The sequence below is a fragment of the Onychomys torridus genome, chromosome 1 (genome assembly GCF_903995425.1).
Source record: "Onychomys torridus chromosome 1, mOncTor1.1, whole genome shotgun sequence".
Taxonomy (NCBI): domain Eukaryota; kingdom Metazoa; phylum Chordata; class Mammalia; order Rodentia; family Cricetidae; genus Onychomys; species Onychomys torridus.
In genome coordinates, this window is record NC_050443.1 from 155585008 (window position 1) to 155611776 (window position 26769).

General features: G+C 41.1%; 2 protein-coding genes across 7 annotated transcripts in view; one reads left to right on the top strand and one right to left on the bottom strand.

Moving 5' to 3' along the window:
• Cpeb3 (cytoplasmic polyadenylation element binding protein 3) overlaps window positions 1-2069 on the bottom strand; it is a 193835-nt gene extending 191766 nt beyond the window's left edge. For 2 of the 4 annotated variants that reach the window (XM_036167923.1, XM_036167866.1), the window contains exon 1: window positions 1488-1745. The gene's annotated coding sequence lies outside the window, so the exon portion shown is untranslated. Of the gene's footprint in view, window positions 1-1487; window positions 1746-1793 lie in introns of those variants that run through there. The other 2 variants (XM_036167847.1, XM_036167895.1) reach the window with 2 other exon arrangements.
• Window positions 1792-23247, top strand: Marchf5 (membrane associated ring-CH-type finger 5). Of its 3 annotated transcripts, XM_036167960.1 has the most exons (6): window positions 1792-2156; window positions 8558-8760; window positions 14761-14891; window positions 21144-21327; window positions 21501-21667; window positions 22235-23247. In XM_036167960.1, the coding sequence occupies exons 1-6, from the start codon at window positions 2122-2124 to the stop codon at window positions 22349-22351; spliced, it is 837 nt and encodes a 278-aa protein (XP_036023853.1). In that variant the 5' UTR covers window positions 1792-2121; the 3' UTR covers window positions 22352-23247. The 3 variants fall into 3 exon arrangements, with proteins under 3 accessions (XP_036023853.1, XP_036023861.1, XP_036023870.1); XM_036167968.1 differs by lacking the exons at window positions 1792-2156; window positions 14761-14891 and having other exon boundaries at window positions 8699-8760; XM_036167977.1 differs by lacking the exons at window positions 1792-2156; window positions 8558-8760; window positions 14761-14891 and adding an exon at window positions 19877-19959.
• The last annotated feature ends 3522 nt before the right edge of the window (window positions 23248-26769 follow it).

The window sequence follows — 26769 nt, forward strand, 5'->3', positions numbered from 1 at the left end:
TTCCAGGCTAGCCAGGGCTACATGATGAGATTATGTCTCATATAAATAAATAAAAATAAAAATGCACATTTCAGAAATTGGAGGCCAAATAAACTTGTGTGTTTTATTTTATGTATGTATGTATTTATCTGGGCCATGTACATATTTAGCGAGCAAAAATAGATTTAAACAGATAAGAACTGATTGCAAAATTCTACATTAAACAGGAATTTTGAAAACACGTTGGATCTGGGTGTGGTGGGCCATGCCTATAATTCAAAAACTAGGGAGGCCTAGGCAGGAGGATCTAGAAGTTGAGTCACCCTATGCTGCAGATACAGCCCTTGCCAAAGAAAAACTAAACAAAAGTGGGTTTGATGGTTAGTGTTTTAAGATAGGGTCTCTCTCTCTCTGTAATCCAGGCTGGTTTTGAACTTGTGAAGAACCTCCCAGATCTGCCAGGCATTCACATGCAGTTTTTTGTTTGTTCTCTTGAGACAGACTTGAACTCACTAGTAGTGGGGAATGACCTTAAACTCCAGTGATCCTCCTGCCTCCACCTCTCCAGTGCTGGGATTATAGGATTGCTGAAGGTTTGTTTGTTTTTTAAAGACCATAGTCCAGGCTGCTCTGGAATTCATTATACAGACCAGGCGGCTTCGACCTCCAGGTAATCCTTACGTCTCAGTTTCCCAAGTCTGGGATTTACAGGCCTGATTCCAGGTTCAAAAATCTCACATTTTCATTTAAAGAAACAGCAAACATTTGTAGCAAAATGTAAACATAACCAATGGAAAACTACCAAACATCCCACCAATCACAGCACTAAAAAACGCCACAGGTCGTCCAAATTACGCATTTGTTTAAGTCAACAACAGCCCCTTCCTCCCTCAAAGCTATCCCTCCAGCATCAGAGAAGACAGAGGGATGATTTGTGACTTCTCCCCTTTTCTGATCCCTCGCCCCGGATCCACCTGCTTAGAAGTGTCAAGGAGACTAGAAATGGTTAACGGTGACCAGCTGCAGAAGGAGACATCCCCGACAACCCACAGCTGAGCAAGCAAGGGCTGTTGATTCACCAACGCGCTCCTTTTGGGGGCAAGCCCTGGAAGGCTGGGCGACAGCACCTCCAAGAAGGTTCCTGGACAGGCAGAGTGGTCCTCTTGTCCCACTCCCACGTCCACGTCCACACACACACACACACACACACACTGGCGCGCGCGCACACACACAGGCACACATACACACACACATACACACACACACAGGCACGCGCGCACACACACCACACACACACACACACACGCACGCACACACCACACACACACACACACACACACACACACACACACACCGGTGAGAACGGTCGCGCACTAAGTCACCCGGTCCCTCCCCGAAGATGGGCTCTGACGCGGCCGAGGCTGACCGGAGCGCCCGACCTCCGGCCGCCGCGGCCCGGCGTGCTGGACCCGGCCCAGAAACCGGCCCTCCAAGCCACCTCCCCTCACCTGGCTCGGTCCCACCTGAGCGCGAGAGCTGAGGGGGCAAGACGCGGAGAAGGGGCGCTGACCTTGTTGCTACTGACAGCGGAGCGCCACATGCTGCCGCTTCCCGGACAGCGGCCCGAAGGACATTCTTTCCCGCTGGAGGAAGGAAACGGGAGGGCGCCGGCCCGGCAGCGGCGGGCGCGGCGGCGGGGGTCCCGGCGGGCTGTGCAGCCTCTAGCGGGGACGGTCCAAGGACTACATCTCCCAGGCTGCTCCGAGCCGCCCCTGCGTCGTGACCCCGGCGCGCACGGAGGCGGTGACTCTTACCTCACAGAGGTAGCTCCTCCGCCGGCAGCTGCTCGGCGCCCCGGCGGTCCATGGACCGGAACCCCGGGCGGACCGGCAGGAACCCGGGCCGCGACCGCCGCCTCCCGGCCCCAGGCTCCGCCTCCTTGCTCCCCGCCGCCCTCTGCGGAAGCCCGCCGGCAGCGCACCACCGCCGCGGGCCTCTCGGAGCCGCGCCGGGAGGCTGTGTGGCGGGGCCGCGGACGCCGCGGGACTGAGGCCTACTCCGCCGCCTCTCAGTGCTATTGTCCCCGGGCCTGGCCCTGAGCGGGGCTGCGGGCGACGACCGAGCTCGCCGGCTCCGCGGAAGATGCCGGACCAAGCCCTTCAACAGATGCTGGACAGGTACGAGCAGCGGTGGGCTGGGAACCGCCGGCCTCCGTCCTGGGCCTGCCCATGCTGGCCTCGAGGCCCCGAGAGCGCGGATCCTGGCGTCCGCCAAGAGTTCAACCGCCCGGGGGCTGGGAGAGGGGCTCCGAGTTTGGAGGTGGCACTGAAGGGACGAATGGACGAGCGGCCTGGGTCGTAGACTTAGAAACTTAAAGGAGTGAGGTCGTCGTCGGCCGAAAGCCTGGTTTTGAGGTGAAGAGGAGCTATTGTTAACCCATGGAATTAGTTTCTTTTCCCCACCTCCTCCCTCGACTGTGTTGTAAAGGGCTTGGCAGCGATGTCACTGGGAAGAACCAGATTATCTTTCTGGAGGATGGTCCCTTGCACTTTTCAAGCCTCTCTCCACAATGCAAGGATAGGCATTCTTTTTTTTAAAAGCCTGGCTTTCGTTTCTCCTTCCAACCCCCATCGCATCCCCACCCCCAAGCCGTAAGGTCAGAATATCCACCAGGGAGCCTTAACGGTCACACTGGAGTAGAGGTTATGGAAAACAGCCACATGCATGCAACATTGAACACGTAGCACACTTGACGATCGCTGAGTTCCCAGAAACATTTTTGGCTTGTGCTGGGACCAGTTGCCCATCCCCGGGGGTCTCCAAGCGGTAAAACTCTTTGCGAAGTCAACTGCACCGCCCTCTGCTGTTTAAATTCCAGCCAGCGAGTTTTTGGAGACTAAATCCACTTTCTCCTAGGCAGCTTCTTGCTGTTCTGACTAGCTGTTCAAACTAACCCATAATGTTTGTGGTTGCTGGAACTCTGAATAGACTAACTGGCTGCCCTGTTCAGCGGGTGGTACTCTTTAGGCAGAGTGAAGAAGATCCAACTTCTGAAGTGGTTAAATGAAGGCCTCTCTTGATTGAGATTATAGCCATTAACTGCTTGGGTGGGAGGGCACAAAGCTCCACCAGAGAAGGCAAGAAGTTACTCCTCTGATTTTATCCTGAATCCTAGGGCAGGACTGAACCTGGTTCTTACTTAGCAGGTGTTCTGTTGTTAGAACTGATGACCATGTTGGTTTCTCCAGCTGTTTATGAGTCTGGTCGCTTATCAGGTTTTCCTTACACTAGAGTTTATCATACTTGACTAGGTGTGGCATACTAAATATGCCCAGAGAGATTACTGCCTGCCACATCTATTCCAGTTAAATGAGATTCCAGAAGATGTTGCATAGTTGTTTCTTCTAATGGCATTCACTTTCACTTTTATGTGGTGACTTTTGGAAAAATCCTGACATCTAGATGTTGTCCTGGCTTTTCATGCATTCTTTAGAGATTCTCATAAAAGCCCACGAGTGCTAGTGAAGAATTTACAGGAACTTGGGAATCCCACTGTTCCTTGCAGAAGTTTATATATGGGACTTATTTTGCTCATTTTCCACTCCATTACCCTAGCTCATCCCCCTCCACTTCTGAACATTTTCCTCCCAAGTCCCCTCCTGTTTTCATGTCTGTGTGTTCCACTGAATTTAATTAGGATTGATTGCATAAGCATGGGTCTGGGTTATTTACAGGAGCGTGGGTAGGTTATCAGTGGCTACACCACTAAATTTACTCCTCCTCCTCCAGCAACCAATGTCCAAAGTTCCCTGGTGGGGCATGGGGTTTCATGAATCCCTCCCCTGTCCGTGATGCAATGTTGTTGGGCCCCATCTTGTGCAGGACTTTTACAGGTGAGTCCAGCTCCCTGTGGTTCATGAGTAGAAGGCCAGACAACTGAATTTCACAGCACTCCTCATCACCCAGTTCTTAGATTCTTTCTGCCCCCTTCTGTTTTTTTTTTTTTCTTTTTGAAAGCTTGAAAATTTTCATTATAAAAGAGTAGGAAAAGCAAACCTGTGCTTATATATAATTTATGAGGAAGATGACTGTACAACCCAACTCTTCTGCTGCCACCAAACTCAGTTTATACAGTGCTGGGAATTGAAGCCACAGTTCCATACTAGGTAAGCACTAATGCTGAACTTCATTCCCATATCTTAACACTGAAGTCTATTCTGATATATGTAGCCGTACTTAGCTACTTATGTGTCTGTCCTCAATAACTTAAGAGAACATAGGAAGTTCTAGATAGTATGCCCACATTTTGTTGCCAAAATATATATCCAGCTTGAAAGGAGACAAATATACTTAGAAAATTGCCTGTTGTGTTACGTATTTATACTAACAACATCTCAGCTACCCTATTTGCTCATATATTTAGCAACTGCAGTTTTGTGCAGAAATGTTAATCATCCACAATAATGTGAATATACTTTAATTGAATTGTACCTATAAAATGGTCAAAGTGTTAAGTTTATGATCTGGATATTTTACCATGGTAACTTTTAATGAAGCAGAATTGAAGTTTGTTTATTTGTTTTTAAGATTTTCTAATACTGGCTTCAGCATGATAGTTAAGAGCAAAGAAATGAGCTGGGCGTTGGTGGCGCACGCCTTTAATCCCAGCACTTGGTGGGACAGAGGCAGGCAGATCTCTGAGTTTGCGGCCAGCCTGGTTTACAGAGCAAGTTCCAGGACATCCAAGGCTACACAGAGAAACCCTGTCTCGAACTCCCACCCCTCCCAACAACAACAACAACAAAAAAAAGCCAAGAAATGTTCAAGGAAAGAAATGTATATTTGAAAGTATAGATGTGGGTTTCTCAGAGTCCCAGAGACTAAGTCATATCCAATTATGGGTAAGAGGTCTTACAAGGGTGAGTTGTCCATAGTTAAAACAAAAAACCCAAAACAAAGCAAATTTACTTTGCATATGTGGAGGTCAGAGGTCAGCTCTCTTCTTTCACAAACATGTGTCCCGAGGTACTGTTACATTCTGAAGCATCTTGAAAAATCTTGCAGAGTTTCCCCATTATAATTGAAAGTTTTTACTTGTGCATTATGAAGTCCATGTTCTACAAATGTTGGGAATACATCCATTTTTAGTACCAGACTATATAGTCAGCCTTTCCCACTTTGTATATTAAACCAGTTTGTTCTGATAGAAACTTGTTGCTGGGGGCTTTCTCTTTTTTGCCCCCCCCCCCTGCAACCCAGCTCCTAAATAAATCACACATGGAGACTTTTTCTTAATTATGAATGTATGAATGCCCAGCCTTAACTTGGCTTAGTTTCTTGCCAGCTTTCCTTAACTTACCCCATCTACCTTTTGCCTCTGGGCTTTTCCCATTGTCTTCTATAAATCTTACTCTGTTGCTGCTGGTGGTATAGCTGGGTGGCTGGCCCCTGATGTCTTCCTTCTCTGGCTCCTCCTTTTCAATCCCTCTTCCCAGATTTCTCCTATATAGTCTCTCTGCCTGCCAGTACCACCTGTCCTTTTTCCTGCTTTGCTATTGGCCAGTTCTTTATTAGACCATCAGATGTTTTAGACAGGCACAGTAACACAGCTTCACAGAGTTAAACAAATGCAACATAAAAGTAACACACCTTAAAACTTAATATATTCTACAGCAGAAACCAATTGTCTAAATGAAAAACAGCAATAAGTAACAGGCTTTAGTTAGAAGTTGTTCCGAACCACTTACACAAACTTTGGTGGAGGAAAGGGGGTTCTCTCTAAATTAAACCAGTATCAAATTTGTATAGACAGCTGGGGATGTAGCTCAATTGTTGGTTTGCCAAATATACACAAAGCCCAAATTCATCCCCAATCTAAATTTAGCAGAGGCAGGCAGATCAAAAGTTCAAAGTTACCCTCAACTGTAGAGAGTGTTTAAGCTAACCTAGATGACATGATTATGTCTCCAAATTAATAAAAAGAAAAGAAAAAAGGAATTGAGAATTCAATATAATTATGCAAGAAAAATTAGATCTAGGACCCAGGCTTGGTGGAACATGCCTCTAATCCTATCACTCAGGAGGCAGAAATGAGCCTTATCCACATAATAAGACCCTACCTCAAAAAAAAAAAAAAAAAAAAGTTTTTACTTTAGAGGTTAGGTAGTTTTAGAGACTGGGTCCTGCTGTACTGCCCAGGGTAGCTTCCAAACTTCTTGGGCTTGTCTAACTTACCAAGTTGCTGAACTGTACACATCTGCCCTGTGTCCAATCAGAAAAATGTGTTTAAATTAGCTACTCAATAGAATTATTTAGTTAGTTAGAATGGCCATTCTGATACTGTGAAGCTTTGTGTTGGATTTTACACTTTCACTATTGAATACTTTGTATACACTTCTCACCAAAACACTGTGGGGGTGGGGGACAAGACAAAACTAGAAAAACGTGCCTATTACCTGCTTTCAGTCCTTCCTCATCCCAATACTTACCTTTCCTTGTGCTCCTTTCTGTATGTTCTACTGTACCCACATTTCTTTACATATATACAGATATATGGCTTGGGATAAAGAAAGCAGGAAAGTGAGACACTCAGGACTTTGAGGTTTTGTTTGGGTGTGTCAATGTATGGCATTTCTCTTAGTTTATACAGTAGAGATCCCTTCTCTAAGGTTCTAGTTTCCTTGGCTTCAAATTACTTAAGGTCAACAGCATATATTATAGTCTAGGACATGACTGTGAGGGTTCTGAAGAAGTTCTTTGAAATGTAGACTTTAGGCCTACTTCATTTTGCTGCATGAATTTTACTGTAGGTTCTTTACAATTTACTTGTTAAAAAAAGGAATTATTTTAATTTAAACATAATAGGCTTGAAATTTCTTAGAGATTTATTTATTATGTACATGGAGAAGAGGGCGCCAAATCTCATTACAGATGGTTGTGAGCCACCATGTGGGTGCTGGGAATTGAACTCAGGACCTCTGGTAGAGCAGTCGGTGCTCTTAACCTCTGAGCCACCTCTCCAGCCCCCAATAGGCTTGAAATTTCTATATTTAAATATAACAAATATTTAATGCAGAAAAAGAAGTGATTCTACCTGTGATATTGGAAACGTGTAGATCCAGATTTATCATATTGCCATCCTGAAGTCATTTATCCCCACGTCCTTTGTGCTTCTTCATTCCCTCTCCCCAGTGGTGGGGATTGAACCCAGGCCCTGTGGATTTGCCATGCCAATAATTTATAACCCTCCCTGTTACTGGGTTTTGTTTTTACTCTTTGGCTTTGTTCTTGGGGGAGGGGGGCTGCCATCCAGCACCCAAATAAGTACATGGAGTCTTATTCTTTCTTAAAAATTTCTCAGCCTTAGCTTGGCTTATTTCTAGCCAGCTTTCGTTAAATTATTCAGTCTACCTTTTGCCTCTGGGCTTTTACCGTTTCCTCTGTTTCTGTGTATCTTTTCTTTACGTCTTACTCCATGACTTGCTGTGTGGCTGGACGGCTAGCCGCTGATGTCCTTTCTCTTTCTTTTCCTTCTTTTCTTGTCCCCCCCCCTCTCTTTTCTCTATTGATTCCCTCTGCTGGGCAGCCCTGCCTAGCGCTCTCCTGTCTAGCTCATGGCTGTTCTACTCTTTAGTAGACCATCAGGTATTTTAGACAAGCACAGAAACACAGCTTCACAGAGTTAAACAAATGTACCACATCTTTGCGTCATTAAATAAACAGTCCAAAAAAAAAAAAAAAAAAAGGAATACATCTTCAAGTAATAACAGCACCTCCCTCTCAGTCTGAGGTGCTGCTGCTGTGTCAGTCAGGCTGGCCTGAACACAGAATTTTCCTTTCCTTGCCTCCTTAGTGCTGGCTCTCTATATAGGAGTCAGCAACTATGCTCAACACCTTGTCCTTCCTAAAGCTGTTGCTGTTGAGTAGGACATGATGGTATGAGTCTGTAGTCCTAGCACTTGGCATGTTTGAGGCATGAGAATTAGGAGTTCAAGGCCAGCCTAGGCCATGTGAGGCACTATCTCAAAAATACATGAGACAGAAAAGAACTTGTAATATTCCTTTCTCTTCCTAGAGCCATACTTTACCATGCAGTGTTTTCCTCAGTTGAAAATTGAATGGTCTGGGAATATGGCTCAGAACATTCTGCCTAATGTGTTTGTTTTAAGTCTTATACAATTCCTGACTTTGCCAGGAAGTGAGGGAACTATATATGAAATCACTCATACTTTATTTTTTTTCTTAAGTTCATGAGGTCTTATAAAACCAAAGGTACTTGAAAACTATTTCGGTACTCTAGTTTACTAGTCAGGGAGAATTTCTAAAAAGATGAATAAATACAAAATTCAGAAAATAGATTCTATAGTAGACGATTTAAAAAAGAAGAAAATGCTATACTGGGAATAGATTGGTTGTTTGGGCTCTGTATTCTTTTAATATAAGACACGAGTTTTATTTTATTTTATTTTTTTATTTTTTTCTGGAGCTGAGGACCGAACCCAGGGCCTTGCCCTTGCTAGGCAAGCACTCTACCACTGAGCTAAATCCCCAACCCTAACATTTCTCTCTTAATTTACAGAAGTTGCTGGGTGTGTTTTGCCACCGATGAAGATGATAGAACAGCTGAATGGGTGAGACCATGCAGATGCAGAGGATCTACTAAGTGGGTTCACCAGGCTTGTCTACAACGCTGGGTGGATGAGAAGCAGAGAGGAAACAGTACAGCCAGAGTGGCATGTCCTCAGTGCAATGCTGAATACCTAATAGTTTTTCCAAAGTTGGGTAAGGACTGTTTTAAGAACAAAGCACATGTTCTCTGAGATATCTATACATGTATGATTTCAAACTTGCTTTTTTTTTTTTTTTTTTTTTTTTTTGAGGCAAAGAGGTAGGGACTTGAGACAAGGTCTCACTCTATACCCTAAGCTGGCCTGGAACCCATGATAGTTCCTCAGCTTCATCCTTCCCAAAGTGCTGCCATTATAGCTATGAACCACAACACCCAACTCTCTGGTTGGTTGGTTGATTGATTGATTTTTATGTGTATGAGTGTTTTGCCTGCATGTGTGTATGTGCTGTGTGCTTGCCTGGTGCCCAAGGAGGCCACAAGAGGGCATAGATCCACTGAAGCTGAAGTTTGATGGTTGGAAGCCACTAAGTAACTGCTGAGAACTGATCCCAGTTCCTCTGCAAGAGCAGTCAATGCTCTTTAATCTCCAGCCACTCAGATTTATTTTTAAATGATTTCATATCTTTGCTTTTTTGTGAATTTTTGATATTTACCCTCTCTAAATGTCCAAGATTTATTTTGCTAATAGTTTACAATATCCTTAGCAAGTCCCCAGAGACCTTCTCTCCAACCCCTGCCAAGCCCTGTTAAACAGCCCACTTATGAAATAAACATACAGACGCTTATATTATTTAAATTGTTTGGCCATTAGCTCAGGCCTACCGTTGTCTAGCTCTTACTCTTATATTTAGCCCATTTCTATTAATCAATACTTTGCCATGTGACTCGTGGCTTACTGGTACCTTACATCTTCCTTGTCATGGCTGTGGCTGGCAGTGTCTCTCCCCTCAGCCTTCCTGTTCCCAGCATTCTCTTCTCTGCTTGTCCTGCCTATTCTTCCTGCCTGGCTACTGACCAATCAGCATTTAATTTACACAGAGCAATATCCACAGCACTTGTCTATTTGTATGTTTTTATTTAAGAAGAAAAAGACTTCCAGCACTCAGGAGGCAGAGACAGGCAGACCTCTATGAGTTCAAGACCAAGCTAGTCTACAAAGCAAGTTCCAGGACAGGCAAGGCTATAACACAGAGAAACCCTGTTTCGAACCACCCTCCTTGCCCCCCTAAAAAAAAAAAAAAAAAAAAAAAAAAAAAGAAAGAAAGGAAAAAAAGAAAAGAAAAAAAAGAGCTTTTATGCCTAACTATGGATATAAATGAACAAGAGAGATGTGATACAAAGCTGGCTCAGGGCTGGAGACAGAGCTTAGTCAGTAAAATATTTGCCTGGCAAGCGTGGGGACCTGAGTTCAGTTCTCAGCACATGGAACCCTGTGCTAGAGAAGCAGAAACAGGATTGTCTTGGGGCTCCTTATCCAGCTAGGCATTGTTAATTTATCAGGCCAGTGGGAGACTCTATCTCAGATGAGGTGGATGGTATGTCTGAGGATTACACCTGAGATTGCATACACATTAAAAAGGGAGGGGACTTAAAGAGCATCATTCTTTGGAGACAGTTGGTTTAAAAGGAAAAAACCAGTGGTGAGTGTTCTAATATTCCTTAATTGTTCTGTTAAGAACCAAAAGTAGGAAAATTAAAGGTTTGCTTTGGTTTTGGCAATGCTAGGCACTGAACTCTGGGTCTTTTCTATGCTAGGCAGCTGTCTGCCACTAAGTCAGTAAGTAAAGTTAAGTTCATTTTGAGAATCCAGTTTATAGTGTTACATTTCAGGAAAACTAGACCTTTTTCTGGGAATTGCTGAACATGGAAATTACCAATAGTCTTTGAAAGTGGGACTAACATGGAAAACAGTATAACCCTTTTCATTTACAGCCATATGTTTCTGAGCTAGTATCATTCTTGTTTGGAATTTGTGCCTTGCTGATCTTAAAAAACATTTTTAATATTACCCTTACCTATAACCAGCTTGGCTTATGGGCAGTCCAAAGGAAAGAGATTCTGGAGGAGAGTGAGTATCATGGGAAAAAATTAGAAATTATTAGATGCATTGTTCTTGGTAGGTGCTGTGCATACTATAGAAATGTAGATAATGAAGTGCTTTTCTAATACAAGAAAATGAGGTCGATATAAAAAATGTCTGCTTATTTGCATGTGTGAGAGGGAATGATAGCTTTGCATGAAAGGTAAGCAGTATAGTGAAGAAAATGAGTTCAAGGCCACCTTGAGCTACATAGGATGTTCAAGACTGGCCTGAGCTGTACAGTTAGACTGTCACAAAGGAAATAATCACTTAAGGTGCTTTCATTGTAAAACACTGTAAATATCAGTAGGCAAAGCAGGTGGGTATCTATGAATTCAAGGCTAACCTGGTCCACACAGTGAATTCCAGGGCAGCTATGGCTAAAAAAGCCAAAAAAAAAAAAAAAAAAAAAAAAAAAAAATAGGTGGGTGGAGAGGTGGAGAGGTGGTCAGGTGTGCTGTTGCTCTTGGCTGGAGAGAACCTGAGTTTGGGATCCAGAACCCACTGGACAACCCACAGCCATTTCTCACTTGAGCTCCAGAGGATTTTATACCCTCTTCTGACTTCTCAGGCACCCATTCCCATTACACACACACACACACACACACACACACACACACACACACACACACACAAAGTCTTTAAAAATCATCCAGCCTACCGGGCGGTGGTGGCGAACACCTTTAATCCCAGCACTCGGGAGGCAGAGCCAGGTAGATCTCTGTGAGTTCGAGGCCAGCCTGGGCTAAAGTGAGTTCCAGGACAGGTTCCAAACCCTGTCTGGCGGGGGAGTGGGTGGAAATCATCCAGCCTTAGGATGGAAGTACAAAATTTAAAGGCGTGTGGCACCACACCCAGCTCCACCTAAATCTTAATCACAGCTATAGCAAAGGTAGATTATACTGTCTTGAAACAAAGCTGGTTACTTCCTTTTGAGCAGTCTAATATGTTTACTCAAAAGTTTCAGCTTACTTTTCTTTGTCACTCAAATTTGAAATGCAAAAACTTGAATTTACCCAAAATATTAGGGTAGTTTTTGTCTTTATAAAAATCTTTATTATGTAAGAGAATTCACAATAAAACTTTTTTTTAAAAGATTTATTTATTTATTTACAGATGGTTGTGAGCCACCATGTGGTTGCTGGGAATTGAACTCAGGACCTCTGGAAGAACAACCAGTGCTCTTAACTGCTGAGCCATCTCTCCAACCCTTTTTTTTCTTTTTAAATTGTTCTTCTCTCTTTTTTTTTTTTTTTTTTTAAGATTTATTTATTTATTATGTATGCAGAAAAGGGCATCAGATCTCATTACAGATGGTTGTGAGCCACCATGTGGTTGCTGGGAATTGAACTCAGGACCTCTGGAAGAGCAATCCGTGCTCTTAACCTCTAGGCCATCTCTAATACTTTTTGAATTACTAGATTTCTAAAAGTTGTTGTTTATTCAAAGCTTCAATTGCCATTCATTGTATAAATATCATACTGTTGAAAGTGTATGTGGTTACCAGGCCATTGAAAATCTAGTCATGTGGACTGGGGAACTGGGAATGTAGCATAGTGATGAAACACATAGCATACCCGAAGCCCTGGGTTTAACCATCAATCAGTGCTGAAAAGTAGTAGGACAGGAAGGGTCAAAATACTTTAGAGTGCTGGTGCACACCTTTAATCCCACCAATGGGAGGTCAGGCAGGTGAGTCTTTGAGTTCAAGGTCAGCCTGGGCCACATAGTGAGGCCCTGCCTCAAAAAATAAGTATTAAATAAAAAGATTTTATGAGTTGGTGAAAAGATTCAGCCGATAAGGACACGTGCCCCAAGCCTGCCAATCTGAGTTTGGTCCTTGGACCCACAGGGTAGAAGGAGAGAACCGGTTCCTGAACATGTCCTCGGACTTCCTCAAAGCACCTGCCCACATCCCACATGTACACACATCGTAATCAAAAATATGTAAGCTTATCTTTAAGATAAATGAAATAATGTTTGTCTGGTAGAAACAAGACATCAAGTAGGGGGAAATGATGGAGAGGAGACTAGGAAGAGAATTGCCAGAGCACCTTGAGTTAGGAGATACCATGTAGTTTACATGTAAATGATTGGTTTCCAGTATGTCCAGTATTGATAATGCAGAGGAGAGCCTTTATAGATTTTGTGGCTTTAGTTTTCTGATTACAGATTTATCAATCATAAGAAAATTCACATACAGAGTTTTTATTATGTACCCATGGTTTCTGGCTTCCAGTGTCATCTCTCTTTACAGTGGCTGGCTCTACAAGTTAGTGGGGAGTTTTGATCAGGGGCTTTATAAGATTTTTCTTTCCTTGTATGTTGAATTATTCTATTGTCAATTTTCTTTGTACAATAATGGTTACTGCTTTGTGTTTAACATTCTTTAGATTGTAGGCCCAGAAAGCAAGTAATAGAACTCATACATAATAAAATAATAGTTTGTATATAGAGGTAGTCAACAAATACAATTACTTAGCCAACAAGTTACATATACCTTTGGTTAAATGCAGAGGTTCAGTTCCTCGGTTTTGTTTTGAACAAATCTAAGACCTTTCCATTTCTCTGGAAAATTCTAGAGGTAAATTAAATTGGACTTAATGGCAAGTAAAGTACCTCCAAAATACGAAGCATATAATTGATAATTGGCACGAATAGCTGTTGGAATACCATAAACACTGGCTTCATAATCTTTTTTTTTTTTTTTTTTTTTCTTCGAGACAGGGTTTTTCTGTGTAGCTTTGTATCTTTCCTGGATCTCACTCTGTAGACCAGGCTGGCCTTGAACTCACAGAGATCTGCCTCCCAAGTGCTGGGATTAAGGGCATGCGCCACCACCTCCCAGTTTATAATCATTTTTCAAAAAGCTTGTTAGAAAATAATTTTGGGGGCTGGAGAGATGGCTCAGAGGTTAAGAGCATTGACTGCTCTTCAAGAGGTCCAGAATTCAATTCCCAGCAACCACATGTGGCTCATAACCATCTATAATGAGATCTGATGCCCTTTTCTGGCCTGCAGACATGCATGCAGACAGAACACTGTGTACATAATAAAATACATCTTTTAAAAAAATGTTTTTTCAACTAAATAGAGTATATTTAAAATTAAGTAAAATTAATTGACTTGTATAGCTATAAAAAAATAGCTGTAGAACTAAAGAGATAACTCACTGGTTAAGAGCACTTGCTGTTCTTGCAGAGGACCTGGTTCAATTCCCAGCCCTACATAGAGGCTCACAGCCATATATAATTCTAGTTTCACAGGACCTAACACCCTTTTCTGACCTCTGCAGGTACCAGGCATGCATATGCTACACAGGCATGTGTGCAGGCAAAAAAACCTCATAAACATTAAATAAATTAATCTTTAAAAAAAAAAAAGAGAGAGAGAAAAATAGCATGATTACCTTTATTCACTGTGCCAAGACACAATGACTAAAGTCAGAAATGTTTGTTTTTTTTTTTTTAAATCAGGTACTACAGGACTTAAAGGTTCCTAGGAACTATTTGGGGGGAAAAAAAAAAAAAGCAAAGCTAAAATAGCCTTTTCACTCTGTGGTAGCCAGTGTGATTGAGATAGGAGTAAGGATTGTTTCCTAATTGGAAGCAACTGTATTTAAAGCTCTAGTTACAGGATCGGTAATAAAAGTTTGGACAGCCTAGAATTCATTCATGCAAATGATTGAGAAATTCTAAACTGTTAAGTCTGAATTCCCATCAGACTTATAGCAACTAGAAGCTGAAGAGATGGCTCAGTAGTTAAGAACATGATATTGCTTGCTCTTGTAGGGAACCCAAGTCCAGTTCCCAGGACGCTTATCAAGTGGCTCAGAGGCACATGTAACTCCAGCTCCAGGGGATCCAACACCTCTGGCATCCACAGGCATCCAAATACATGTGACACACGCGGGCACATGCGCACACATGCACACATTATAAAAATAAAATCTAAAAATACCCATTTAGCAACTATTTTTAGAGCATCTCATTTCATACAAGTGTTTTAAACCTGTAGAAGAAGTCATTCTAAAAACATCTTGTGTTGAAACTGTTCTCTCTTCATATTGTAGGTCCAGTCGTTTATGTCTTGGATCTTGCAGATAGACTGATCTCAAAAGCTTGTCCTTTTGCTGCAGCGGGAATAATGGTTGGATCTATCTATTGGACAGCTGTGACTTATGGAGCAGTGACAGTGATGCAGGTTCACCATTCTACTCTATTCAGTGATACTACTTTTGATGTGAAGGTCTATTAAATACTTGCTAGGAGTTTTTAAAATGTATTGTTTTAAATAAGTAATGATACTATCATGATTCAAGAATAAGAAGTTATATAAAAAGTAGACTAGAGCCAATGAGATGGCTTAGCAGGTAGAGATGCTTCCCACAAAGCCTGATGACCCAAGTTCAATCCCTCAACCCTCACATGATAGAAAGGGAGAGAATTGATTCCCAAAAGAAGTTGTGCTTTGAACTCTACACATGAGCTGAAGCATGACCCACCGCCATACATGGACACAGTAAACAGTGTTATACAGAGTGGTCTAGTAAAAAGTTCTCTTCCTGTCCTTCATTTGCCTAGATTCCTCCATCACCTCTTCAGGTACCCGCTATAGCTAATTTCATATTATAGTAGCAGTCTCTTTTTCATAATGATTCTTGATCTTTTCACATAACTATAGAGATCTGCATAGCATTCTGTGTATAAAAATACAGCAGTTTTTATTTTTAGATAGGTCTCAGTATTTGGCTTCAAGCAAGGTATACATAAATGAAATACTAGGGAACACTTATATAATTACATATGTAAATATGAATTGAATACAGAACTTCATAATCATTTTTAATTCAGTAAAAGGGAAAAATCAGTTGCTACTATAAGAAATACCTTGAGCTGGTGCTTGAAAATTTAAGTAATTGGATTTATAGACTAGAAGTATTAATATAATATAAGCCAGGAAACACAAGTTGCAAATATGTAGTGTATATTAACTGTTTAGAAACCACCTTCACATTTATTGTCTTGCTTGAAACATTTATTCCAGGAATGAGTGATTAGCTGGGACAGTAGATCAGTACTGTGTGATTTAAGAGTATTGGGAGGGCATCATTTATTTATGTAAACATGTATATATGAGTATGTAAGCAAAGTTTTCAAGGTAAAAAAATTCTATAAATGTAGATTGAAAGTCAGAAGTACGACAAAAATATATGTTACTGATGTTACTTAACATTGTTTCTGACATTCCATTATTATAACACTTCTGTTTAGTTATTTTTACTTCTATACAGTGTCTTTAGAAGCAGTTAAATGGTCATATTTGATAGGGAATATGCTTCAATCAACCAACAGTATTTAGTGGGTTTTTTTTGGGGGGTAGCACACTAGTTGATGTCAATTCCAAAATTAAGATTAACAGCATATGAATGGACAGGATATGTACCCAGGCTTGCCTCCAATTTGATTTGTAGCCCAATGCTGATCTTGAATTTCTGAACTTCCTGCCTCCACCTTACCAAGTGTTAGTATTATAGCCTTGTGCTGCTCTAGTGGTTAATGTTGATTGTGGACTTGACAAGAACTAGTCACTAAAAATAGAAACTTCTGGGCACTTCTATGAGGGATTATCTAGATTAGGTTAATTGAGGTGGGAACATACACCCTCAATATGGGCAACAAACACTATTCCATGAGGTGGGGTTCTGAACTTTGTAAAAAGGAGAAAATGAGCTGGCGCCACCTTATACCTTGTTGCCTCAGACTCCTGTCAGACTCCTTTCCCATTATGCTGAGCTGTGTTCTCAACCCATCAGTTAGAGAAACCCTTAACCTGCTTAACATAACGATTGTCAGGTTTGTCCATTTACTTGGAAATGTCAGTGTGTGTGTGTGTGTGTGTGTGTGTGTGTGTGTGTGTGTGTGTGTGAATAAAATTCCATTGTTGATGTGAACCACATTTTCTTTATCCATATATCTGTTGATGGACATAATAAGGGTCCTTTGGGTATATCACCAAGAGTAGTGTAGTTTTTTTTGTTTTTTGAGGAATTTCCATGCTGACTTTTACAGTGTCTGCACTAGTTTATATTCTCACTAGCCAAGTGTAAAGAGTCCTCTTTTTCCACACCCTCCCTGGCCAGCCGTCACTGTTTCTCAGAGTTAGTCATTTGACGTAGATAAGTTGGAATCTTCGAGCAGTTTTCATTTGCATCCCTGATGTCTAATGATGTTGAACACCTTTTCCAATGTTAATATATATTAGTCAGTTGTATTTCACCCTTGAGAGCTATGTTCAGTTCATTAGCCCATTTGGGGGTTAGAAAAACTCCATTCACAACAGCTTAAAAATAGAAAATTTAAAAATAAACCTAACTTTGGGATATTGAAGAAGACATTAAGGTCTAGAGAGATGGCTCAGTGGTGAATAATGTTTCTCGTTTAAAGGATCTTGGTTAAATTTCCAGTACCCACTTGGTATCTCACAGCTGTCTGTAACTCTAGTCCAGGGAGCCTAGCCCTTTTCTGTAAGCACCAGGGACACATGTAGTGCACAGACACACGTTCAGACACCCATACACATAAAATAATATATTTTTTATATATGTATGTATATATACATACATACACACACACACATACACACGATGGAAAGACCTCCCTTATGCATGGATTGGCAGGATTAATATTACACAAATGTCTGTTGTCGGGCAGTGGTGGTGCATGCCTTTAATCCCACCCCTAGTGAAGCAGAGGCCAACCTGCTCTACAGAGTAAGTTCCAGGGCTACAGAGAGAAACTGTCTCCAAACACAAAAGCAAACAAACAAAAAAAGTCTGTATTATCAAAATCAAACTCCAGATTCAACATAGTCTGCATCAGAATTCCAGTGTCTTCACTAAACTAGAAAAGGCAATCCTAAAATTCATACACACTAAAATACTCTCATTAGCCAAAGCAGTCTTAAGCAGAAAGAACAATGCTGCATATATCACTATACCTGGTCTCAACTAGATATAGTGGTCTGTGCCTTTAATCTCAGAATTCTGTGAGTTGCAGGCCAGCAAGGGTTACATGGTAAGACCCTGTCTTAAAAGCAAACTGATCTCATACTTACTACAGATCCATAGTAACAATACTATGATAATGGCACAAAAACAGACATGTAGACCAATAGAATAGAATAGAAAAAATATAGGAGTTAATACACACAGCTATATCCACCTAATTTTCAACAATAGTGTCAAAAGCATGTATTGGTTTGGGTGTGATGTCCAGTGCCTATAACTGTTTGAGGAGTAGAGGCAGGAAGATCAAGATCAGCCTTAGATACATAGTGAGTTTGAGACAGTGACTTGGGATATATGAGATCATGTCTCAAAATGAAAACATGCATACATGGGAGAGAAAAACCAAGCTTTTCAGTAAATAGTACTGGGTGAACAGGATATCCTCTTGAAGGAGAATGGAACTAAATCCATATCTGTACAAAAACCAATTCAGAGTGGATCAAAGACCTGAGAAAAACATAGTTCAAACTTTTAGAGGCATAGACAAGAATTTCCCCAGAAGGACTCTAGCAGAGTCTACAAGAAATGACAATTGGGATTACATTAAATTAAAACTTTTCTGACAGCAGAGGAAACAATCACCACAGTGAACCTTCAGTGTAACGAGTCTTTGCCTTGCCAGCCAGCTCCCAAATAATGACCTGGAGAGTTGTTAGGAAAGCTCAGCTTCTAACTTAGGCTAGTTCCTCACTAGTTCTTATAACTTAAATTAACCCATTTCTATTAATCTGTGTGCTGCCATGTGGCTCGTGGCTGTCACCTCTCCTCCTACATGTCTTGTTTGTTCTCCATCTCCTGGCATCTCTCCTATGTGCATAGAGTCCTCTTCCTACTTCTCTCTCTGCCTGGAAGTGCCACTTATACCTCCTGCCTAGCTATTGGCCCTTCGGCTCTTTATTAAACCAATCACAGCAATGTATCGTCACACACTGTACAAATATCCCATAACCCTCATAATGAGAAACAATTTCTACCTGTACATTAAACAGGAGACTCATATCTAGAGTATATAAAGAACTATAAAAATCAAATTTTACTTGAATTTTTAGGTTTTAAAAAGTACTTTTATTTGTGTGTATATGCATTGTGTATAGGCCTATTCTGTGTGGAGGTCAGAGGACAACTCTTGGGAGTCAGTTCACCTGTCACCTTGTGAATCCTGTGATCATGCTCAGGTCACTTAGGCCTCAGTACAAGTACTTCATCTCACCCTCCACTTGCATTTTTTTTATTGAAAAGAGCATTGTTAACTTCCCCAGCAATAGAATGAATGCCTTTTAAGCATTGATGCCTTCAACTCTAAAAACAATGTTGTGCCATAGATAAACTTAGTTTACTGATTTGTTGTCCTGCTTTAGATAGCAAGGTCTCAACATTAGGTCCTGCCTCAAGTGTGAAAACAACCTCCATAAACATTGAAATGTGTTTTTTTCCTTTTTATTTGAACTCCTAAGTAGCAAATAGCTATGAATTAACAGGCAATGTGCCATTACACTTAAGCCTTTCATGAGCAGAGCACTATGACCACTGAACGACACCCTCAGCTGCTAGCTGTGTTTTTAGGCTATCTTTTGAAGGCTAGTCCCTCCCGCTCCTTGCTTGGCTGTGCTCACCTAAAGGAAGCGCAGGACACAAACATCTTCTAGAGGACAAATAGGATCTAAAATCATCCAGTCAAGTTGACTAAGAGGGATGGAAGTAAGTGGCAGGTACCCCACCTATATGCTGGTGCATTCCTCTCCCCAACTCCCCACCCAAAACTACTTTACAGTCTAGCTTCTTTATCCTTGTCTCTTAAGCTGTGAACTCACAGAGAATGGACTCCATCTCAGGCTCCTTTCCATTAGTTCTCACAAAGTGTGCTTTCCTGGGTTGCACAGGTTGGTGTTGAGCTGATTGTTTTCCATCACCTGTTTCAGGAAGGTGTCTCAGCTCTTAGGAGAACTTAATATGTTCGGTGCACACGTTAATTCTCTTGGCAAGCATCTTTCCCTTAACATGCTTGTTCACAGTGAGGCCCATAGCATGCTAAGTGATGTTGTAAACTTGCAGTTTTGCTATGGTAACACTTAATGGGGCGTTCCTTTTTGAACAGTGCTCATTTCCTTGATGTTTGCAGTGTCACCCTTCCTGTGATTCACATGTTATGTGGCCAGAGGAACTCCTGCATGTTTCCTAAACGGTCTAGAGAACATCCAGCAGGTGCCTTTCATCTTTCCCAATTACTGAAAAATGGTTGCTACGCTGAAAAGCAGTGTGTGCCTTTAATCCCAGCACTTGAGAGGCAGAAGCAAGTGGATCTTGTTGAATTTGAGGCCATCCTGGTCTACATAGTGGGTTCCAGGCCGGCCAGAGTTACCCAGTGAGACCCTATCTCAAAAAAGTAAATAACAAACGAGGCAGTGATGGCGAACACATTTAATCCCAGCACTCAGGAGGCAGAGCCAGATGGATCTTTGTGAGTTCAAGGCCAGCCTGGTCTACAGAGCTAGTCCAGGACAGGCACCAAAACTACACAGAGGAACTCTGTCTTGAAAAAAAATAAATAACAATAAAACTTGTATGTCCCTTCACAACTCTATTAAGATGTAATCAATGCAGTCAGCCATATTTGTAAAGTTATTTTATTTCAACATAAAATGGAATAGCTTAGAAATTTTATCCACAGCTCTTCTTGTATAGATTATTTTATTTTGAGACAGGGTCTCACTACGTAACCCTGGCTAACATAGAGCTATGTAGACCCATCTGATCTAAAAGTCACAGAGATCTACCTGCCTCTGTGTTCCAAGTACTGGGATTAAAGGTGTGCACTACCTCACTCAGCTATGGGTGATCTTTCTTTTTTTTTTTTTTTTATGTTTGAGATTTATTTTTATACATATATATGCAAGTCTATGGGAGTGTATCTGCACCACTTGTGTGTAGATCCAGGGGCCAGAATAGCTTATCAGATCCCTGGAACTGGAGTTACAAGTGGTCATGAGCTGACATATGGAAGTTGGGAATTGAACCTGGGTCCACTGCAAGAGCAGCAAGTATTCTTAACCACTGAGCCATCTAGTCCCAGTATTATTTCTCACAAACAAATCAAGGATAATAGCTTTCAGGCTTTTTTTTTCTTCAACTTTTGTCTGTGTTTTGAAAGTATTTCTTACAAAATGAATTGAATATGTATCACTTAAATATGTGCCGCTGTGGCCTGGCAGTGGTGATACACACCTTTAATCCCAGCACTCAGGAGGCAGAAGCAGATGGATCTCTGAGTTCAAGGACAGCCAGGGCTACACAGAGAAACTTTGTCTTGAAAACAACCAAATAAACAAACAAACATGTACCACTGTTTTGGATAAAAAAGTAAGTAGGAAATACTGTCTGCTTCACAGGTTGTAGGCCATAAGGAAGGGCTGGATGTTATGGAGCGAGCTGACCCTTTATTCCTTTTGATTGGACTCCCCACCATTCCCGTCATGCTGATACTGGGCAAAATGATTCGCTGGGAGGACTATGTGCTCAGACTGTGGCGCAAATACTCAAACAAACTGCAGATCTTGAACAGTATATTTCCAGGTAAGGTCCTGAATTGTGGCTATATAAAATACATGTTGAATTGAATCATCACATGGTTTTTTTTTTGTTTTTGTTTTTTGGATTTTTAATGTGTGGGGTTTTGTTTGTTTGTTTGTTTGTTTTTTAGCTCTTCCTAAGATTTAGTACTAACATGATGCTTTCCCCCCTTCTAGGGATTGGTTGTCCTGTTCCTCGAATTCCAGCTGAAGCTAATCCTTTAGCTGATCATGTCTCTGCTACCCGAATTTTGTGTGGAGCCCTTGTCTTTCCTACTATTGCGACAATAGTTGGTAAACTGATGTTCAGTAGTGTTAACTCAAATTTACAAAGGACAATCTTGGTAAGATGGATTTAATATTACTTATCTCAAGCAGCATGGAGAAGAGAATGAAGTGTATTTGTAGGGCTCTGTGTAGTTCTCCCACCTTGTCTCTTCATTAACTCCCTGTCGTCTTAGCTGAGGAAATGAAAAGGGGGCTTCTATTGCTGCCGGTCTGGCCTCTGGACCCTCCCTGTGGGTGCCTACAGGTGTTCTCTTCCGGAATGTGCTCCGGGCTCAGTCCCCAGTATGAGCATCATAAATAAACAAACAGATGAAACTGGCGCATCTGTTTCCTGTCATCCCACTTGCCCTCCTTGGTCACAGTCCACATGGGGCTCTAGATTCTCCTTCCTGTCAGAATGGAGAGCTCCCTGGGAAGAAAGCACCTCGAGACACCAGGTGAAGACACCTGAAGTGTCTGCCTCTTTCCCAATCTCAGCCCCACAGACAAGAGAATGTTGCCCTGGGAGTTACCAGGATTCATATTGCGTCAAAGCTTGTGTCTCTCGTGATCTGTGTAAAGTTCTTTTTCTTGTTTCTCTAAGCCTGCATTACAAAAGAAATTAATTTCCCTTTTTATTTTAGGGTGGAATTGCTTTTGTTGCCATAAAAGGAGCATTTAAAGTTTACTTCAAACAGCAGCAATATTTGCGTCAGGCACACCGCAAAATCCTAAATTATCCAGAGCAAGAAGAAGCATAAAACTGACTTGTGTTTGTTCTGAGGCCTCTCATCCGGACAAGTCTGCTGTGTCGTTCTGATTCCTCATTAATGCACTAGTGGAGACTTGTGACAAGCTACTGCTCCTATATTTTTAAGAAATATAATAAAGCACGCAAGGCAGGCGATCCTCTCAGTAATCACAGAACCTAAGGATACGATTCAACTTGATTATTTGTATGTACTGCTTTGACAGCCATCGGCTAAACCATTATCTTAGCATGGTAAACCTGGGTTTGTTCATATTTTTTCAGACAAAAATGTAAAGATAAAACTGTACAAATATTAAAAATGGACATGCTGTTTTATTCTGATGCCTCTTTTGTATATACTCATGTTCAGTGTTTTCTTAGAAACAGCAACTCAATGAAGGTACTGTGAGAACTTTTCTCACTGGTATCATTTGATTACATGCTAAACAGGAGCCTGTGTTAATATGAGGAAATGTAAATTGGTTCTGAATAAATAACAAACCAAAAAAAATTATGTAAGCATTGAAATGACCATCTGAACAACAGGGATTCTGTTGCCTTTTCCTTAATCCATGTGACATCTCAGATGTGTAGGGTCAGTCTCCAGGGCTTCCAGATCACTTTTTCACTATTAAACTTTATTTATACAATGTTGACATCTCATAGTTCATAATGTAATTTTGACCCCTGTAGTCGTCATATTTGTCTGTGTGTGTATCTGGGGTCGTTTAGAAAAGGTGGGCGGGAGGGAAGGAGAGGGTAAGGATAGAAGAAATGAGGTAGAAGGCCCTTATGTCACTTAATGTTTTTAAATTTGTACTTCTGGAACTTGGAGCTGCCAGTTAGTAATTTAAATAGAGAACAACTTGCAAAAAAATGATAATAAAATTATTGTTTTTTCATCGATCCAGTTATTCAGATATTTGTTAATCGCCTCCCATTTACTCAGCCACTGCAGGATGCTGTGGGCTACAGTGGTGAACAAGACAAACTTGGTCCCAGCTCTGACAATTTATAAGCTAATAGACCAAGAGTCAGTGAACCAAAGTGTGGTATTGAGCATAGTGTGACTCTTAGTCAGTGAAGTAATTATGAAAACAAGTCTTTAATGAATATCAAGGTGTTTGGTTTTGGCTACATCCATTTATAGGATAACCAATACTGATGTTTTTAGGGTGTTTTGTTTTTGCGTCAAGAGTCTCTTGCATAGTCTGGCCTCAAACTTCCTATGTATCTAAGATGACCTTGAACTCCTGATCCTCCCAATAACAGGGAGCACCATCATACCTGCTGTTTTTTATGTGATGCTGAGGATTGAACCCAGGGCCTTCTGCATGCTAGGTAAACACTACCAATTGAGCTGTGTCACCAGCCCTCTTTTTAGATTCTAATTGTCACATTAAGGGGACTAGCCCCTTAGTAGTCTTTGCTTAACTAGTTATATATTCATTGTTCAAAAGCAGTTATTTAGGTCATGTTTAATAGTGACCATTTTAATGTTCAGCAATCTGAATGTTCTTTTAGTTATTTTCATTGATTAAAATGAAAATTTGAAAGTTCAAAAAACACTGTTCACAGTATATAATGCATGATAGTAAATGGTTCAAGAGAAATGGATACTTTAGGAGTGTAACAAATATAGATTGAGCTATGTTAGATTGTAAATAAAACATAATTTTAGTAAAGACTGGTATCTTTCTATAGGTTGGAGATCTCAGTTTTGAGTTTCATGGTGTCTGTGTGAATGACTGTTGAACATCCAGAGTTGTAATTATGTAGGGCATAAGGGACAATTTGACTGAATTAACCCTAACACTGATGTTTTGAAGAAAGAATATGAACTCTGATTATATATAAAAATAACTTAGATATCTAGCTATAATTATGAAATATATTGGCTTCGTTAATTCCCAGTGTGAAAAGATAGAAATTTCCTTGATGATAATGTTAATTGAGCAGCATTTACACAGTTATGCAAGCACTCTGTTCCCTGTGAACTGCTTTAATGTCCAAGACGGCTTTGATGGCATCAAGGCCCATGAAGACCAAGGAAACAACTCTAGTCCCTGAGGGCAGGAGGTAGAGGTTTGGAGAGCTATGGGAAGGAACCACAAGTGCCTGCGGACCAGAAGGAATGCTAGCCTGCTGCTGAAGAGTTCCAAATCGAAAGCCTTATTCCAAGAAAACACCCCATGCCAGTCCTCCCTGGACGGTGGCCACCCAAGCACAAAGTGACAAAGAACATGGGCAGACTTGAAGCTGGATAGGGCTTTAAGATCCTAGTTCAAGTTTTAATAACTGTAGTGTATAACCTTGGCAAAGTGGCTGCTTGACCACAGTTATCTTCATCTCTAAAATGCAAGTCACACTTAGACAATTCTAGGATTAGCTGAGAAAGGACAGAGGTGCTTTAGGCCTCAATAGCTCCAAAAAGTGGTAATCTGTGCTCTAGAACAGGACAGTAGTAAAAAGGGTAGTAGAGAAGAGAAACAGTAGAGACTTTGGGAATATGTGAGTATACTGTTCTCCAATTTATTTTCATATTGTTTTTCTGTTATTTCTAGAAATATCAATGTTTTAAACCTTTTTATAAAATTCAATGATTAGTAAAATTCTATTGTAGAAGTTAACTCCATCTAAGTGGCTGAAAATATTGTTCATTACATACTTATATGACTGAAGAATATATAATTAAATTTAGTGACTTCATTAGTCACTGCCTTGCTAATTCTGCTGTAATTTTTTTAAATATCTTGTTTTTAATATAGAAAACTCAGTATTGGCTGGATTAAGTTGAATAAAGAATTTTGATGCTCTCTAGGTGTTCTTTCTCTGTTGAACCAACCCTAAAATTAATTCTGTACCTACATAACTTTCTTGAATTACAGTTAGAAAGATCTTCGTGAGGCTTACTATAAAAGTAATCTAAAGTTTTTGGGTTTTTTGGTTTGTTTTTTTAGTTTTAAGTATTTTTATTTTTAATTACGTGTGTCTGTGGATGGATATGTGCACATTTAATGCGAAGTCCATAGAACCCAGAAAAGGGCACCAGATTGCCTGGAGCTGAAGTTACAGGTAGTTGAGAACCACCAGATGTGGGTGCTGAGAACTGAACCTGGGTTCTCTGGTGGTGCACACCTTTAATCCTAGCACTTGGGAAACGGAGACAGGCAGATCTCAGCTACAAAGTGAGTTCCAGGACAGCTTATGTGTGTGGTCGTGTACATGTTATGGCTTATATGGAAGTCAGAAGACAACTTTTGAACCAGTTCCTTCTTTCCACCACTGTGGGTCTTGGGGATTGATCTCGGCATCAGATGTGTGAAAGCTGGCTCACCAGCTGTGAGGTTTTAAACTTGCTTGCTTGCCCAGTACAGAAAGTTGTAAATTCAACCCTGGCTCTGCATAAACCAGTTGTAATCCCAGAGGTAGGCATCAATTCAATGTTATCCTTGGCTACATAGCCAGTTTGTGGATAAGACCCTAACCAAAAAATTAAAAAAGAAAAAAAAAAAAACATAATTAAGCTTACCTAATTTCAAAATATATTCTAATGATGTATTCCTTCCTGTCATCCTTAGAGTCCCCTGGGACTTAGTATATGAGACCTATTTTCCCTGAAATACTAGGAACTTTATATTTTTTTACTTATTTTGAATTTTTGAAAGAGTTTTATGTAGCCCAGATTGGTACCAAACTTGATGTGTATCTGAGGCTGACCTTGAGTCCACTCCATACCTCTACTTCCCAAAGGCTGTGATAATGGGCATGTGCCACCATAACCAACTTGAAATGCTAGGACAGTGTTTCTGACAGGGGCTGGAGAGAAGGCTCTGTGATTCCATTCCCAACACCCACATGGTGGTTCACAGCAGTAACTCTAGTTCTAGGGGGTCTGGTGCCCTGTTTGCAGGTACACAGACATACAGGCAGAGAAAACACTCATACACATAGAAATAAGTCTTAAAAAAATTTTTTTTGAACATTTTTGGCATAGGTTAGAATATTCTAAATTGAATAAGCCAAAAGCACTTGCATCTTAGTAATTCATCATGTTGGCTTTCAGTCACTATTGCTCATGTCTGATACACAGACTAGTCAGAGAAGTAGTTGGCTGGCCTTGGATGCTTGTTCTAGCTGATAGATGTGGGTTGAGTTCCCTCCTAGATAGACCCTGTTTCTTCATGGATGAAATGAAAACTGTATAACATGTTTGTCTCCGGGGTTATTATGAGGATTAAGTGAAGTGACTTCCATAACAAAGTTTGGTATATAAGAGAATGTGCAAATAGTAAAATTTTGTCCATAAACTCACCTTGGGCCGCTGCCTCCTGCCTGCCTGAACACAGGAGGAGAGCTTGCCTCTGACACTGATGGAAGCCTTAAGGGCCAGCAGTAGGCTGGACTGTCATTCTGTTTGGGCTCATG

Excerpts from the sequence above, each read along its gene's own strand:
- Marchf5 (XM_036167960.1), top strand. The coding sequence starts at position 2,122 with ATGCCGGACCAAGCCCTTCAACAGATGCTGGACAG. Across the intron at positions 8,761-14,760 it reads AATAGTTTTTCCAAAGTTGG|GTCCAGTCGTTTATGTCTTG; the intron begins GTAAGGACTGTT and ends TTCATATTGTAG. Across the intron at positions 21,328-21,500 it reads CTTGAACAGTATATTTCCAG|GGATTGGTTGTCCTGTTCCT; the intron begins GTAAGGTCCTGA and ends CCCCCCTTCTAG.